The sequence below is a fragment of the Haliotis rubra genome, unplaced genomic scaffold, assembly GCF_003918875.1.
Source record: "Haliotis rubra isolate DU_JTF1 unplaced genomic scaffold, ASM391887v1 Scf29, whole genome shotgun sequence".
In the NCBI taxonomy this organism is placed as follows: domain Eukaryota; kingdom Metazoa; phylum Mollusca; class Gastropoda; order Lepetellida; family Haliotidae; genus Haliotis; species Haliotis rubra.
In genome coordinates, this window is record NW_025766957.1 from 2,939,900 (window position 1) to 2,955,514 (window position 15,615).

At 42.4% G+C, this 15,615-nt stretch overlaps 1 protein-coding gene across 2 annotated transcripts in view; it reads right to left on the reverse strand.

Moving 5' to 3' along the window:
• LOC124281843 (protein XRP2-like) overlaps positions 1–15,615 on the reverse strand; it is a 45,848-nt gene that overhangs the window by 8,193 nt on the left and 22,040 nt on the right. For both annotated transcript variants that reach the window (XM_046717841.1, XM_046717840.1), the window contains exons 2-5: positions 7,414–7,531; positions 6,679–6,770; positions 6,011–6,183; positions 2,452–2,555 (exon numbers count right to left, since the gene is read on the reverse strand). In XM_046717841.1, the coding sequence (XP_046573797.1) occupies positions 2,452–2,555; positions 6,011–6,183; positions 6,679–6,770; positions 7,414–7,531 (487 nt within the window). The remainder of the gene's footprint in view (positions 1–2,451; positions 2,556–6,010; positions 6,184–6,678; positions 6,771–7,413; positions 7,532–15,615) is intronic.

The following is a 15,615-nucleotide window of genomic DNA, read 5'->3' on the forward strand; positions in this document are numbered from 1 at the left end:
GAGGGTCCCTCAGAGACGATGTCTGCGTTGGAACCTTCGCGAAGGCTCGGGAACTCGTTGTGGGCTGTGACTTCTTCTCCAGGCCGTAACGCTGCTCCATCATCTCCTGCATAAAGTCACCCGGGTTGAAGGTCTGAGGTGGTAGTAGCGCTGCCCTTTCTGTGGTGATAGCGACGTGACCCACAGGACGCTCATCTGTTGTCATCGTAGATACCTCGGGTACCGTGGAGATCTGCGCTGAAGTCACCGTCTTGTGATGAACCTCTGGGAAGACGATCGGTTGAACATTGGAGAGTCCCTGTACCGTCAACGGAACAATCTCGGCAGAGAAAGTCCTTGTAGTCTGCGCAGACGTCCCCGTAGAGTTGGTCATCATCTGAGGGGTGTGTAGCCTTCTCTGGGTAGAGGATGGCGTCTATTCATCATCTGCGATGATTGTAGAGCTGCCCTCTCTGCGTTGATAGCGATATGGTCCGGGGCTCGCTCATCTGTCGCCCTCGGACTGCGTGCTGTATCTCTGGGATGATCAGCAGCGGCTCATCATGAAGCCCTCTCTCTGCCATCGGGATGATGTCTGTGAGGCTTCATTCTGCGTAGAGGATGGTGTCTTCTTCTACGTCTGCGTTGAGGGGTTGTCCGATGTAGAAGCCAACGTCTTCGAAGTAAAGGCGGACAACATCCCACGCCCATCCTCCGAGGACACCTCCGGCAGGTCACTTGATGGTAGTAAGTCGTCTAACAGCAGTAGACAGCTCGTGAGGGACTCAGCCAGTTTATCCATGACTTGGAAAGTCACCTGGATAGTCGATAGTACGTCTAAGTACAGAGAAAAATTATTTATTAAATTGAATTTCAATTAAATGCTGATAAAGACTACAGCTATAGCTGGAAGTACATGTTGTTGTGCAGCTAGGGCACAATCAATGCGGGTCTGTAGCAGCAAACCTAACCTACAACGAAAATAGGTTATCATGAAATGTAAACAACTGAACAAACACGGACAATTCCGAGAATAAACAGTGTTAAATACGATTAAATATCAAACAATATTGTTGAAGGATACTAACTAAACCTCTATAAAAGTAGAATAGAGGAGAATAATTAAGTAATTAAAGGATATAGTGCCGTATAGAAGACACAGGCGCTCTCACAACCTGCCCACAGGGCGAAGAAGGAGAGAGTGAGGCATGTGGGGACGGTGGCGCCACAGTTTCCCACCTAAACAGCGGGGGAGATAACTCTTGGTAGGAGTGAATGTACGTCTGTTCTTTATTGAAGGGAGCTTCAATAGGAGATACAGGTGTTCCACTATGTTCGCAAGAGGAAGGAGACAAGCATTAAGCATGAGTCAGGATAAGGAAAAATTTACATTCTTTATCTGGTATTTTTGTCTTAATGCTATTTATCATAAAACATTTACTGTTCGCACTCAGCATCAAAATCATCTATACTATATGTACTCATACCATTGTAACACATTTTATTTCATTTTTAAAATATTATCAATAGCTTCAAAGCAAGCCTATATCAGCTTATGTGCTTATATGTGACCTTCTAAACTTGATTACGATCCAAGGGTTGAATAAGGTTTTAGCAATATCACAGCTAAATCACTGTGGGGACACCAGAGACTTGATATTGCAAATATGTGGGTAGCATAGAAACAAACTGGATTGGGTCACCCACTGGCCTACATCCCACCCCCTACCCTCTAACCCCCACCACCAGTATGGAAACAACCTGGATTGGGTCACCCACTGGCCTACATCTCACCCCCTACCCTCTAACCCCCACCACCAGTACGGAAACAAACTGGACTGGGTCACCCACTGGCCTACATCTCACCCCCTAACCCCCACCACCAATATGGAAACAAACAAGATTGGGTCACCCACTGGCCTACATCTCACCCCCTACCCTCTAACCCCCACCACCAGTATGGAAACAAACTGGACTGGGTCACCCACTGGCCTACATCTCACCCCCTAACCCCCACCACCAGTATGGAAACAAACTAGATTGGGTCACCCACTGGCCTACATCTCACCCCCTACCCTGTAAGTTCTAACACCCACCACCAGTATGGAAACAAACTGGATTGGGTCACCCACTGGCCTACATATCACCCCTAACCTCTAACCCCCACCACCAGTATGGAAACAAACTGGATTGGGTCACCCACTGGCCTACATCTCACCCCTAACCTCTAACCCCCACCACCAGTATGGAAACAAACTAGATTGGGTCACCCACTGGCCTACATCTCACCCCTAACCCCCACCACCAGTATGGAAACAAACTAGATTGAGTCACCCACTGGCCTACATCTCATCCCCTACCCTCTTACCCCCATCACCAGTATGGAAACAAACCGGACTGAATCACCCACTGGCCTACATCTCGCCTCGTCACAATAATGTCCCCATAATGCCAGGTTAAGCTGGTACTCACCTCTGCAAGGAGGGAGAAGTTTGTTTCCCCTGGGGCGGGAGTAAAGTCATGGATGTTGCCCCAGTTATTGTTGAACACTGTCCTCTCTGCCGCCTTCATCTGACCTGCAAACAGACATGGGGAGCCGTGAACTTGCAGGCTATACAGACGAAACATTTTTTGTCCTATTTGTTTGCTGTTCATGGCGTCAGTCTGTAAAAAATTGAGTCTGGACCTGACAATCCAGTGATCAACAGCATGAACATCGATCTACACAGTTGGAATATGATGACATGAGTCAACCAAATAAGCAAGTCTGACCACCCAATCCTGTTAGCTGACTCTTAAGACAAGCATGAGTTGCTGAAGACCAATTCTAACCTGGATCTTTACAGGTTAACTTTTGTACTATACTTGCATAAATGAAAAGTGACTGTAATAACTGAATTTCACATGGGATGCAAAATGTCAATTAGAATCATTCAAACCAATTCATTTGTAGCTATGGTGGCACGCACATAACAGATTACTATCACTCAGTCACTAAGAACAAAAATGTTCTACAGTCATCCCTCGCCATAAAGCGGGTCTTGAGGTTCATGGATGACCCCACGCGTTATTAGACACCCGCGTTATAGTAACGATTACATAACGCGGAACAAAGGCCAAGTAAAATCGTATTTTCCATGGACATAACAAAACTGCTATTTCGTGCATTGTGCCCAGTCATCGTATTGTTGGAGGTGAAACACAAACAAACTTTGTTAATGAAAATAGATGTATGTACATGAAACTTGCAATCAAACATCACAAGACATGATAATTCAATTGTTGTTCCTGTCATGCTACCTGTTAGTCAACTAAGATGGAAATAGCAATCAGCTGGGCACAGATCGATGTTTTGGTCCAATGTACCGGTGATTCAGTTAAAAACGATCCGAAAATATAACATCAAAGAATTTCTATTCCATTATCAGAATAATTTATATGTCAAGCAGTTATTCTAACAGAGATCTTATATATTGCTATCGTATAAGTATAATGCATGTTTTCTACGAACATATTTAACTAATAATTAGCACGTTGAGTTACCTGGCTGGATACATTTTACGTAGGAGACAGTTTGACAAGTCACCGCTGACTTCCCGTGGTACGTGCCACTTTGATTGTAAAAACAAAATGTTCGCAATTAATTGTCAAATATGAGTTAAATGAGTCAATAACGCGGGTCTTGGGGTCAATGGATGACAAGGCTGTAATCTGTTCGTGATTGTTGAGAAAAATGTGAAATTGGTGCTATTCGCGGTAGGCATGAAAACCGGACCCTCACGAATGTGGTAAGCGGGCGTTGTATGGAATGAGGTAATGCCATTTCACTCACGGTTTCTCCGTTGTTATTGTAAAAAGTTTTAATGAATGAAAATGGGATTGAATTTAATTGAATTTAAACCGCCGCAAATTATCAAATCAAATTTAAAAAGTAATGAAAGTGAAGGTCGTAATTTAAGATGAAGTTAAATGTAAACAAAAACATGACGAGTCAACCACTCTTGATATCTTGCTCTGTAGTTGTTCAAACGCAAAAATAGTTTCAAGACTCATTTTGACCTTGACATGAATGTCTTAATGTATGAAATAAGCAAAAATAGTAATAAAGAAATTGCTTATTACAAAACATTCAAGGGAAGTCTTGAAAGTCTATGAAAAAAATCCAGTGAACTGTTCTTGAGATATCTCGCTGACAATCTTAACATGCAGTTTAAGATGCTGAAATCTTCAAAGTGTCGCCATGACCTTGAAACTTATGTGAAGGTCACCAACATCGACTGGCCCTTGCACCTTCCCCAGATGAAGCTTGGTGTCAAATATGAAGAGTGTCCAGTGAATGGTTCTTGAGATATCTCGCTGACAATCTTTACATGCAGCTTAACATTCTGAAACCTTTAAAGTGTCGCTGTGACCTTGAAAATTAGGTGAAGGTCACCAAAATCGACTGGGCCCTGCGCCATCCCTCGATGAAGCTTGATGTCGAATATGAAGAAAATCCTGTGAACGGTTCTTGAGGTATCTCGCTGACAACTTAACATGCAGCTTAACATGCTGAAATCTGCAGAGAGTCGCCATGACCTTGAAAATTAGGTGAAGGTCACCAAAATCGACTAAACACGCGGCAAGGGATAATAAAATGTGTTTTCTGACATCATACATTCTCGGATGGCGGGGCCACGGAGCAATGGGAGCCACGGATTAACCCACGGTTTAACCGAATCCGCGGTATTGCGGGGGATGACTGTATGTCCATGATGTTGCGAAGATTAACACTTTCAACAAACATTAACATTACAGTTAAATTACAGAATTATACAGAGCAAGTCAGCCAGCAAAGGAGGTGCAGTAACGGGCTACACTTTTGTAAAATACAACTCACGTGAGTAAGTCAGTCAGTCAGTCAGTCAGTCAGTGAAGATATCTGGTCACATCGGCAGTGTTTCAGGCATATAGTGACCAAAACAAGTTATACATTCATGACACATAAACAGAGAATATAAAAACATGTTGAAGATCCATATTAAAAACAATAAGAAAATCACAGATACAGATGTAAAACCAGCATGTAAATCTAAAACCATAGACAATAGAACATATAAAACAAGCCACAAATCATCAACAACTGAAGGTAGATCACCATACTAAGGACCATGGGGTCTTACGGTGCGTTTGGAGATTGTGCTATTTATATATTTTAAAAAACATATTTATCAAAATTATTTAGACAATTCAATTACTTTCACAAAAATAATCACCAAATGACCCGGTCAAAAAGATCCTTCATTGTTTTTACACTGAAATATTCATCCCCTGTGATGGAAAAATCAATACAGGCAAGCAGGACGTGCTTGACGGTGAATATTTCATCACAAGGGAAACAGATTGAGAGGACCCTCGCCTTTGAACAGGTACTCATGAGTATATCTAGAATGACCAACACGACAATGTCCCATAAAAACTTCTTCAAATCTGAACTAACAACTCAAAGATCAATACAAAACAAGGAGACATGGACATCAATCTGTTCCTATTTGGTTCCTGTTTTTTAACTCCACCACAACATTCATGTTCTGAAAATACATACCACATTTGGTTTCCCTATCCATAACGGTTATTGAGAAAATCTGTTCCCATTGAGGATAATGTACACTAAGACAAGAAAGGCATGACAAGGGCCATAACTCCGTAACAAACTGTAACACAGTTTCCTTTTTCGAACTCCATCAAGGTATTCATGTCCTGAGAAAATTTGTCCCCATCATCTCTGATGGACAGATCGACAGAGCTCAGACCTATATCTCCCTCCCACTTCGTGGCAGGGATAATAATCAATACAATAAATCTGAGAAAAAATCAAATATTTAACATTTTTCAAATTATTTCAAAATTTGTGCCAAGTGAATCAATGGAAGCTAATAATCATTACAACCCACATGGGTAGAATGTATGAATATTGCTAAAAGGGACATAAAACTTGACTCCCTTCAGTCACTCACTTAGGACAACATACTCCTATGTTCCTCCAACTTACTGTCCAGCTGTGGGTAGGAGCACTGGAAACAGCCGAACTTGACATTGTTGGTGGACTCGATGATCGGCTGAGAGCCACAACACAGAAACATGTCTAATCGGCTGCAGTCTCGAGTCCGGAACTGCTGGCAAGCAACGATGGCTTTGACGTCTTTGCAGTCACGGAAAAACACACTGAAACCAAGATGTACTTTGAACAAAAGGGTGTAGATTAAATATCACGTTTTCCTAGAATAATGCCATTTTTAATAAAGCTAGTGAAGAAAGCTCAAACTTTTGGCATAATCATGATTATATACTGTGTTACTACTGTTGGCCATATTAGAAAGCTTGCATCTTTCACATCATGGACAGCACCTATATAGAATTAGCATATGGTGGTCATGTATTCTACTGACCAGATTTCAATCAGCGGTCCAAGCTTGAAGCACAAGGTGACTGAATGGAACTACAGATCAGACATGGCCTAGAATGCTACATCACACTCTGATGGCATGCTGTTGAAGCTCATTATGTCAACCACCATTTTGTGTTGTCCAGATTTGATATTTACAGGCTACTGTCAAAGAGCCAGAATATTGCTGAATGGAGCAACAAACAAACATAATTATTTATCCATGCTTTGTTACAAAGGAGAAAGCAGTTGGAGCTGACATGATTCCGACAAACCTTGTTTTGATTGGTCCAAGGAACATCCGGCAGTTTGTGCAGTCATCTATGGTTATAGTTGCAGAGTGGTCAAACACATAGATGTTACAGTCCTAAAAGAAATGTAGAAATGTACAAAACAACAGCAACAACATTAACGATGACAACAACATGGAAGATAATAATCATTATCACTTTCATAATTAGCAGCAGTGTTAAGTCATATTTAGAACATATTCCCCTGGGTTAAAACGCACCTAACATCCATGATACCTTATCACCTACCGATCATGGTGTCACAACAATGCAACAGTGTACTTTCCTACATTCTCAGCTGGTTAGCTTGGTAGAGTAATGGTATGAATACACAATGACATTTAGAAAGTGGTCAAATATAACAGGTTATATACTGGACAAAATAAGTTAGGGATATTGGTATTTTTATGATTGATATTTTATCAGTGTGTCATTGAATAAATAGATCATTATTCATAATTTCAAAAATTACATATATGCCTAACTATTTTTGTCCAGTATATTTGGGATTACTCTTTCTGGGATGTACATATTCTAGTACTTTTGTTGGAAATTCAAACAAAAAATATGACATATATTGTTAAGTTATGAGTTCAATTTTCTACTGAAATTGGTAATAAAGCAGCAATAACATAACCAATAAAACCAGCTACACCACTGCTGTCTGTAATCTTAACAAACCTTACACATAAGTTACCATGATAAACCTATGGTAGTTACCTCACAGTTCTGTATAACAAGCTGTTGCCCATTGACAGTTCCTGGCAACCGACTGACAGTCTCATTCTTCAAGTTCTCTATGATGAAGTCTTTCACATTCACCTTAGCTCGCACGTCCCTGAAAAAAGTCAGTGAGTTTAGTTTTTTGCTGCTTTTAGCAATATACCAGCAATATCGCGTGGAAGACACCACAAATGGGCTCCACACTTTGTACCCATGTGGGGAGTCGAACCCAGGTCTTCGCCGTGACAAGCCTTTAACCACAACGCTACCCCACAGCACCCCTGAAATACATAACCACAGATGTTATGTTTGTTTCTTGTATATAAGAATATCTATATCACGAGGGTCCATGATACATTGATGTATCGCCACAAGAGACGATATATCCCGATACTACTTGAATACTACCGTATATGACCGTCTATAAGACGACCCCATAGATAAGACGACCCCCAAACTTGACCCTTAAAATCAGTGTCAAAATGGTATGTTTCATGCATAAGTCGATCCCCCCCGATGGGGTCCTAATCGCGGCAAACACAGACAACTGGCAGTTACCAATAATTATAACTTTGGTCCACATTATTCAAAGAATTCACAGTCATATATATTGTGTCTACTCACGGATCGAAACGAAGTGTAGTTGACAGAAAATGCATAATATATTTTACTTCTCTAAATATCATATTTATTGTAGCAACAAACTGGCTTGCTTATTTTACCCCATTCAACAATCACTTAACTGATTACCGCTTTTTCCATTGACTGCTAGTTTACAGTAACATCGGTAAAATGTGTGGATTTAAATGGCTTCCTCGATTTTACCCCATTCCATGTGCTGCATAACTTCTGCTTACCACGTTCATGAAGGTCCGTATAACCTTAGTGTTGATTATATATATATTTTACATAAAAACTGTAATTAAAATTACACAATGCTAGGATATATTTCTTTGGGTTAAATAATAGTATTCTGTATTATATTTTACTGATGACTGCGTCAGAATTCATCCCGTTATATTATTGTGCATGTTTGAACTTGTTCGCTTGGAAACGTGTGCACAGCTGATGGCTATTTCCGGCTCAAATACACACGGTAATCTTAATCTTAATTAATTTATCGAACAAAAACTGTAACTAAAATTACACAATGCTAGGATATATTTCTTTGGGTTAAATATGTAATTTTCTGAGTAAAATTGATATTTTATACTTATCCTGACTCATGCTCTTTTGCTTGTCCCCTTCCTCTTGCGAACATAGTGGAACACTTGTATCTCCTTAATTGAAGCTCCCTTCAATGTAAAATCACTAATTGGTACTCACCCACGAGTTACCTCCCCTGCCGTAAGCTCGGGAACAGGTGTCGCCACCCTCTGGCCTCATGCTTCACTCTCTCCTGATTTTGCGAGCCCAACACTTGAATTTACAGGGAAATCCAAAGTGTTATGTGGGGAGGATGGGAGGGCTAACCTCATGAGTCAGGATAAGTATAAAATATCAATTTTACTCAGAAAATTACATATTTTTCCTTATCCTGACTCATGCTCTTTGCTTGTAGAATCCAATCGGAGAGGTGGTGGGTAAACAGAATACTTTGGATTAATTAGTGATTTAAGTAAGTGATATTGTAATAACCCCTCATGGAACTTCATAAGGCATTGAGACTTAGGATATTTCCTTATAATAATCCATAGATATATACACTATAAGGGGTATTACCTTACTAATATACTGATATATCAATATATATATATAAACTGCTACTCTAACGTAGCTGTACACTGAATATAACTCAGTATGAGCTTAAGGTTGAATAACCTAAGCTAAATATGTACATAGCCCTAGAACTCCATGGAGTTATAAGCTAGTGAATATATGTATCATATATCTAATAATCGCGGGGGTGAATATTAACGCTTCACGAGGGACTGTCAATTGCTGAGCGAGGACCAAAGGACCGAAATGATGAATGCCAGAGACGCCCTCGTGGTGATATCTCTGAGATAGTGATTAGCAAACACCATGTTAGATTTCCAAAAGCATCCTTCCATAATTGTATTCAATGAACAGTTACCATGAAGGGCTTAGGTGGATGCCAATGCCCTGATTTCATGGGGATTTGATGCTGTTGGAGGGTCCAGTCCTGCTGCCTTATAGGCTGTAAAATGACAGTTCTTATCCATATTGATATGGTGGTACGAGACTTCTGTCTGATTTGTAGGCTTATAACGGGATGAACAATCTTCTGAGCGATCTTCGCCTTGTTTTGGAACGACGTAAATAGATTATGAGAGCTCAGTACTGGGCATAGAGATAAGTCCAATGTATCTTGAGATCCAAGAATTGAGGATAGCGCAGGGATGTGAAATAACCTGTCTGGTTGACCTGGTAGTTGATTTTTAGCGATGAAATCCCATCTTAATCCCAGGTGCTGTCTTTTGATTTTCATCAAACTGTATCCTCTCATAATCTAGAGCATGAATTTCAGATATTCTGGCTGCCGTGGCTAGCTTATAACAGGAAGACTGTTTTCTGTGAGAGAAATTCAAACGCTAATCGATTCCAATGGTTCGTAATCCTCACTTGTGAGGTGTCGTAAAACTACATTCAGATCCCAAGCTGGGCGGGAATTTCCGCTTTGGTCCTCCAATCGAAAGCACGTAGTAAGGCCAGTAACTCTGGTGTTCTTGTTAATTTAACACCCGCTCTCATAGAAATCACAGAACTAAGCTGCAAGATATGTTGACAATGTCGAGCCTTTTAAATGTTTGTTTTGCCGTAAGTAACACAAATAGTCTGCCACTTGAGGATGCGTAGCATCTCTCGCTGTAAACCCTTGTTTGTTGCATAATTTTCAAACTTTGCCACTTGTCATCGCATAAGTTACGCTGAGTATCGTAAGGCAAGCGTGACCGCTTTTGCCGCCCTGGTAGAATATCCTCTTGTTTAAACACATTTTAATACAGTCCATACGTGAAGTTTGAATACTTCTGGGTTTCTGTGCACCTGTTTGGTGTGAGGATGTATTAACAGGTTTGGCGCTTGGGTAGTTCTAGTGCCGGTTGACCGATATCTTGTATTAAGGCGGAAACTGACGCTCTGGCCGACCAATAGGGTGACCAAAGTGAGTTGTAGGCTCTGCGTTTGGTTGATTTTCTGTAATACTAGAGGTATTATTGCTGGGGCGAAACGCGACGTCGCATTGAGGCCTTCCCATGAAATGCTTAGAGCGCCTGTTGTCCATGCTTGTGGGTCTGGCACTGGTGACACGAATGTCGGTAGTTGATTGTTGAACCTTGTGGCGAATAGATCTACTAGCGGCTCTATTTGCTTGATTATCTGTGCAAATATCTCTGTATTGAGCATCCATTCTGTCGGGCGACGGTAGATGTGGCGAGAGAGCGTCTGCTAGTATATTCCTGGCTCCGGGAATGTGGCATGCTTTGACATGTAGATTTAGATCTTGGATTAATTCAACAGTTGAAAGGTTAAATTCAAAAGGTTCGGCGATCTCGTTGAGCCTTGTCTGTTCACATAAAACGCCACTGTCGAAGTTGTCGGTATGTATCATCAGGTGCGCATTCTGTAGAATGTTGCTCCAATGTCTTATGGCGCTGATTACAGCTTTCATCTCTAATGCGCTTATGTGGAGTTTGCTTTCTAGCTGAGTCCATAACCCTGATGCCGTCGGTTGGAGAGATGAGCTCCCCAACCTTGGAGCTGACGCTGCCTACATATAGATGGGTCTTGAATTCCTGCTCTGCTAAACAAATCCCTTCGCGAGACATTCGATTTCTTTGTCCACCATAATAGATGAGGTCTGAGATGTATCGGTAGATTGAATGGTTGTAGGTCGCCGAGATGTGTATTGACGAAGACCTGTAACGGACGTAACTGTAATCTGCCTATGACTGTCAAGTCTTGGGCTGATGTTAGAAGACCTAGTAAGCTCTGCCATTGTCGAAGTGGTAGCGTGACAGTAGAGCTGGTGGAATGATCTGTTGGATCTTGAGCCAACGGTCTTCTGGTACCGACTATACGGTTGAGATTGGTGATAAATCGATTCCTAGGAATTGCAGATCTTGCGATGGTACTAGGTCCGACTTGTGTAAGTTTACTAACCATCCCAGCTGTGTTAGTAGCTTTATGATGTAGTTTAACTGTAGTTTGAGATGCTGTGGATCTTGATCTACTTGTATCCCGTCGTCGAGGAAGAACGCACTGCGCGTTAGCCCTTGACGATGTAGATAGATAACAATCGGGTTTCGTTATCCTCGTGAATAACCATGGGGCTGATGCTATTCGAATGGGAGTACTTTCCACTGGTAATGTAACCCGTCCTAGCGTAAACCGGCTGTATTTCCTGGATTCGGGATGTATTGGGATGTGCAGATAAGCATCTTGTAGATCTATACTGCCCATGTAGTCCATGGGGCTTAATCATCTGCCGTAGCTGCGTAGATGTATCATAGTGAACCTGGGTGGTTTGTTTAAGTAAGTCTTGTTGAATAAGCTCATGTTGTAAATGAGTCTGTATTTCTCCTTGGAGTTCTTCTTGGGTACTAGGAAAACTGGGGAGTAGAAACCTGGTTCGATGTTTCCTTTGCTCTATTACTTCTATGGCCTGCTTGGTTAGGAGTAATGTAACCGCCTCTCTTAACTTTAGTAGTTGTTGTGCCTCTACCTCAACTTGTGAGGGTTGACTGTTAGTGGAGGCTTGGCCTGTAGTGGGATACTGAAATCAGCGTTGAAGAATGTTGGAGACATAGGTGTCTTGAAGTATTCCCCAGTTTTCCCAGTGTAGTTGAAGACGCCCACCCACTTGTGACGGTTGTACTGGAACGGCTGGGGTGGAAGACTCCAGTCGTTCCGAACCTGTCTTTCAGCGTTTATAGTTATGGGAACCTCTGGGTGTCCTGCCTCGTCCTGACCCTCCTCTATAGTTGCCATATGGGCTTACGAAAAGAATCTCTTCCCCTGAACTGGCAATCTTCCTGTCTCTAGCTCTTTGTAGGCCCGTGAATTTAGATCTCCTGAGTATCTTTGTGAAGTCTGTCGAATGACACTGGCTAGCGTGTCCATCGATTTAATCATCAGGACTTCTCTAGAATCCTTGGTGACTTCTTTGGAGACTGTGTCTATTCCTCCGTCAAATATGGATGGGGAAGACCACGGGCTGTATATAGTGGAGCTGTAAAGTTCTCACCCCAGTTGCAGGAAGCTAGGAGGCCTTGACGACGAGCTAAGGTCAGTGCTGCTGAGACAGACGTCAGATGATCTGTTAAAACTGCTGGTCCTTCTTTTGCATCAGTAGGGCCTGGTAAATCATTCTGTCATCTTCAGAGGTCGGTTTCAAATCTGGAGATAAGTGTCTCATTTATTGTTCTAGATCTATTTAGACCGAAGAACATACGCCTGCGTCATGGTTTCTATCTGAACCAATTTCCTCATCATCAATCTTGTAGTACTTGTTCTTGGCATCGGAGATCAGCTTATAGTTCTCATCGATGTCTTGCTTTGAAGAAGGGTTCCATATTATGCGTGGAGAACTTCTTGGCGCTGAAATTTGGCAGATGTGGCGTCCTGAACCTTTGTGGCTTTGTTAAATGCTGTATCTAGGTTCTGAGGTACCGCCACGTTAATCGGGTCGATTGGGGTAGTGTAATAGCATCTGCGTCATCTTCTTTCATCAGATAAGTCTGCGCTTATTGCCACTCTTGGAAGGTGATGAGAGATCTAGATTATTGACCATCCAATATCTTATCTCTGCATCTGAGAAAATAATTCCTCCATCATCTTCCATTCCATCATCATAGATAAGAGGTTGTTGCTCTTCTGATGTAGGGCTGTGTGGCTCTATCTCTATATCGCTTGACGCTTGTGGAGATCTAGTTGTAGGCTTATGTGCAGACCTGTGAGGTGATCGACGTGGTGATCGGGCGCAGGTGATCGCCTTGGTGATCTATATCGATAGGTTGACCTTCTTGGCGATCTATGAGGGGACTGATAGCTTCGCAAGCTCTTGTGTAGTCCCTTGCTGATCTTTTAGATGAAGACGATCTGGGTTCAGGTGTTCGCGAACGCCGCTTCGCGGCTTCTTGCAGTCGTCGGTCCTGGGGAACGATGATATGACCTTCGCGAAGGCTTGGCGTGTGGTCTGGTGATCAGATTCCATATCTGAGTATGACGCCGGAAGGTGATGATTCTTCCGCGCTTTCATGCGAAGGCCTTCGCTGGCTGTACATCTGGGTCCTTCGTCGAGGTGGTCTGTGACTTCCTTCGCGAAGGCTGCATTGTCGTGGCTGCTACGCTGACAGATGGTGCCCTGGGGTGCTGTTCACGTTGGAGCCTTCGCTGGCTCGGACCCTGGGATGGCTGCTTCTCCAGTCTATAGTGGCCTTCCATCATAATCATGATCTGTTTCATAAGATCGCTTTGGGATGATCTGCGACGTAGTAGATGGTGCCCTTTCTGCTGTGTTAGCGGTGGGGCCCTCAGCGATCTCGTCCTGACATCAGTGTAGAGGCATCAGGCTGCTTGTTGATCTCTGCTGACGCCACTGTCGCTGTCACTGGTCGCTTCTTGTGGCGTATGTCGGGTATGATGATCGGCTGGTCATCGTAGAGGCCCAATTCTGCTGCTGGAACGATCTCGCCTCTGAGAAAGTTCTCGATGACTTCGTGAGATTTCCCTTTGGAGGAAGACGCTGCCCTGGGGGTAAGTGCGAAGTCTGCGTTGAGAAGACGTTGAGGCCCTCTTGGACTTTGTCTCGCGATGACTGGATGTCTGGAGAGGCCGGTCGCCTTAGAGGTGACGGACTGCATCCCACGTCCCTCTTCCGATGGGGTCTCAAGCAGAACACCAGACGGGGAGGGGATCACTTCGACAGCAGTTGACTGGATGGGCAATCCGACGTGATCGGCCATGTCTACACCTAGTTTGCGTGACCTATCTGCAACACGCCTCAAGACGCAAAGATGGTATTTATCAAAGGCAGAATTGGTTAAATTTATGCAGTAACTGCAACGTGAGTCAAACGCACAAGGCGTAGTACAACTAGGGCATACCACATGCGATCCGGATCGCGGAAAAACGTAATCTACAAATAGTACAGTTTTTCATCAATGTAAAACTAGCTGAACAATCACGAACTCACGTGAATAAACAGTAGAAATACGATTAATTATTAACGCAAATAACTGAAGGATACTAGCTATACCTTTATAGTAAACTATAAAAGGTAACTAACTAAGAAAAACCAAAGGATATAGTGTGTAAGGAGACACAGGCGCTCTCACATCCTGCTCACTGGGCGAAGAAGGAGAGAGTGAAGCATGAGGCCAGAGGGTGGCGACACCTGTTCCCGCGCTTACGGCAGGGGAGGTAACTCGTGGGTGAGTACCAATTAGTGATTTTACATTGAAGGGAGCTTCAATTAAGGAGATACAAGTGTTCCACTATGTTCGCAAGAGGAAGGGGACAAGCAAAAGAGCATGAGTCAGGATAAGGAAAAATAATAGTATTCTGTATTATATTTACTGATGACTGCGTCAGAATTCGTCCCGTTATATTATTGTTCATGTTTGAACTTGTTCGCTTGGAAACGTGTGCACAGCTGATTGCTATTTCCGGCTCAGATACACACGGTAATCTTAATCCCTGCAAATAATACAATGCCCAGCAAAAACAACTTATAACTTAAAAGGTAAATAATCTTGTCTAGTGATGTTTAGTTGCAAATTTGACGTCTCTACTGACAAAGTCGTCTTCTGTTGTTTGTTCACGCGAAGTGATACGATGTTGTTTTCTTACCACTGGAAAAAAGTTTGACGAAAGCGTAACCCATGGATAAGACGACCCCCTTCTACAGACTGCTTTTTTGGTCCTCAAAATTCGGCTTATAGACGGTTATATACGGTACTTAAAGTTGTAAGGAGTATTGCATTAGGTATAGGAAGGGGAGTCTCTTTGAAATTCGTGTTAAGTTTAAAAGCAAATTGGTCCTTATGCGATTTTGTTTGTATCTGTTATCTTTGTTGCACAAATGAGTTGGTGTGTAAGTGAAAGAATGTGAAAAATACCACTATTTATTAACAACTCTGAACGATTTCTTAGCTTTGTTGAGAAAGAGAACAAAGATGAGATCAAATTTAGAAAGCAGACTTAAGAGTTTCTTTCAGTGATTCTGAATTCTGA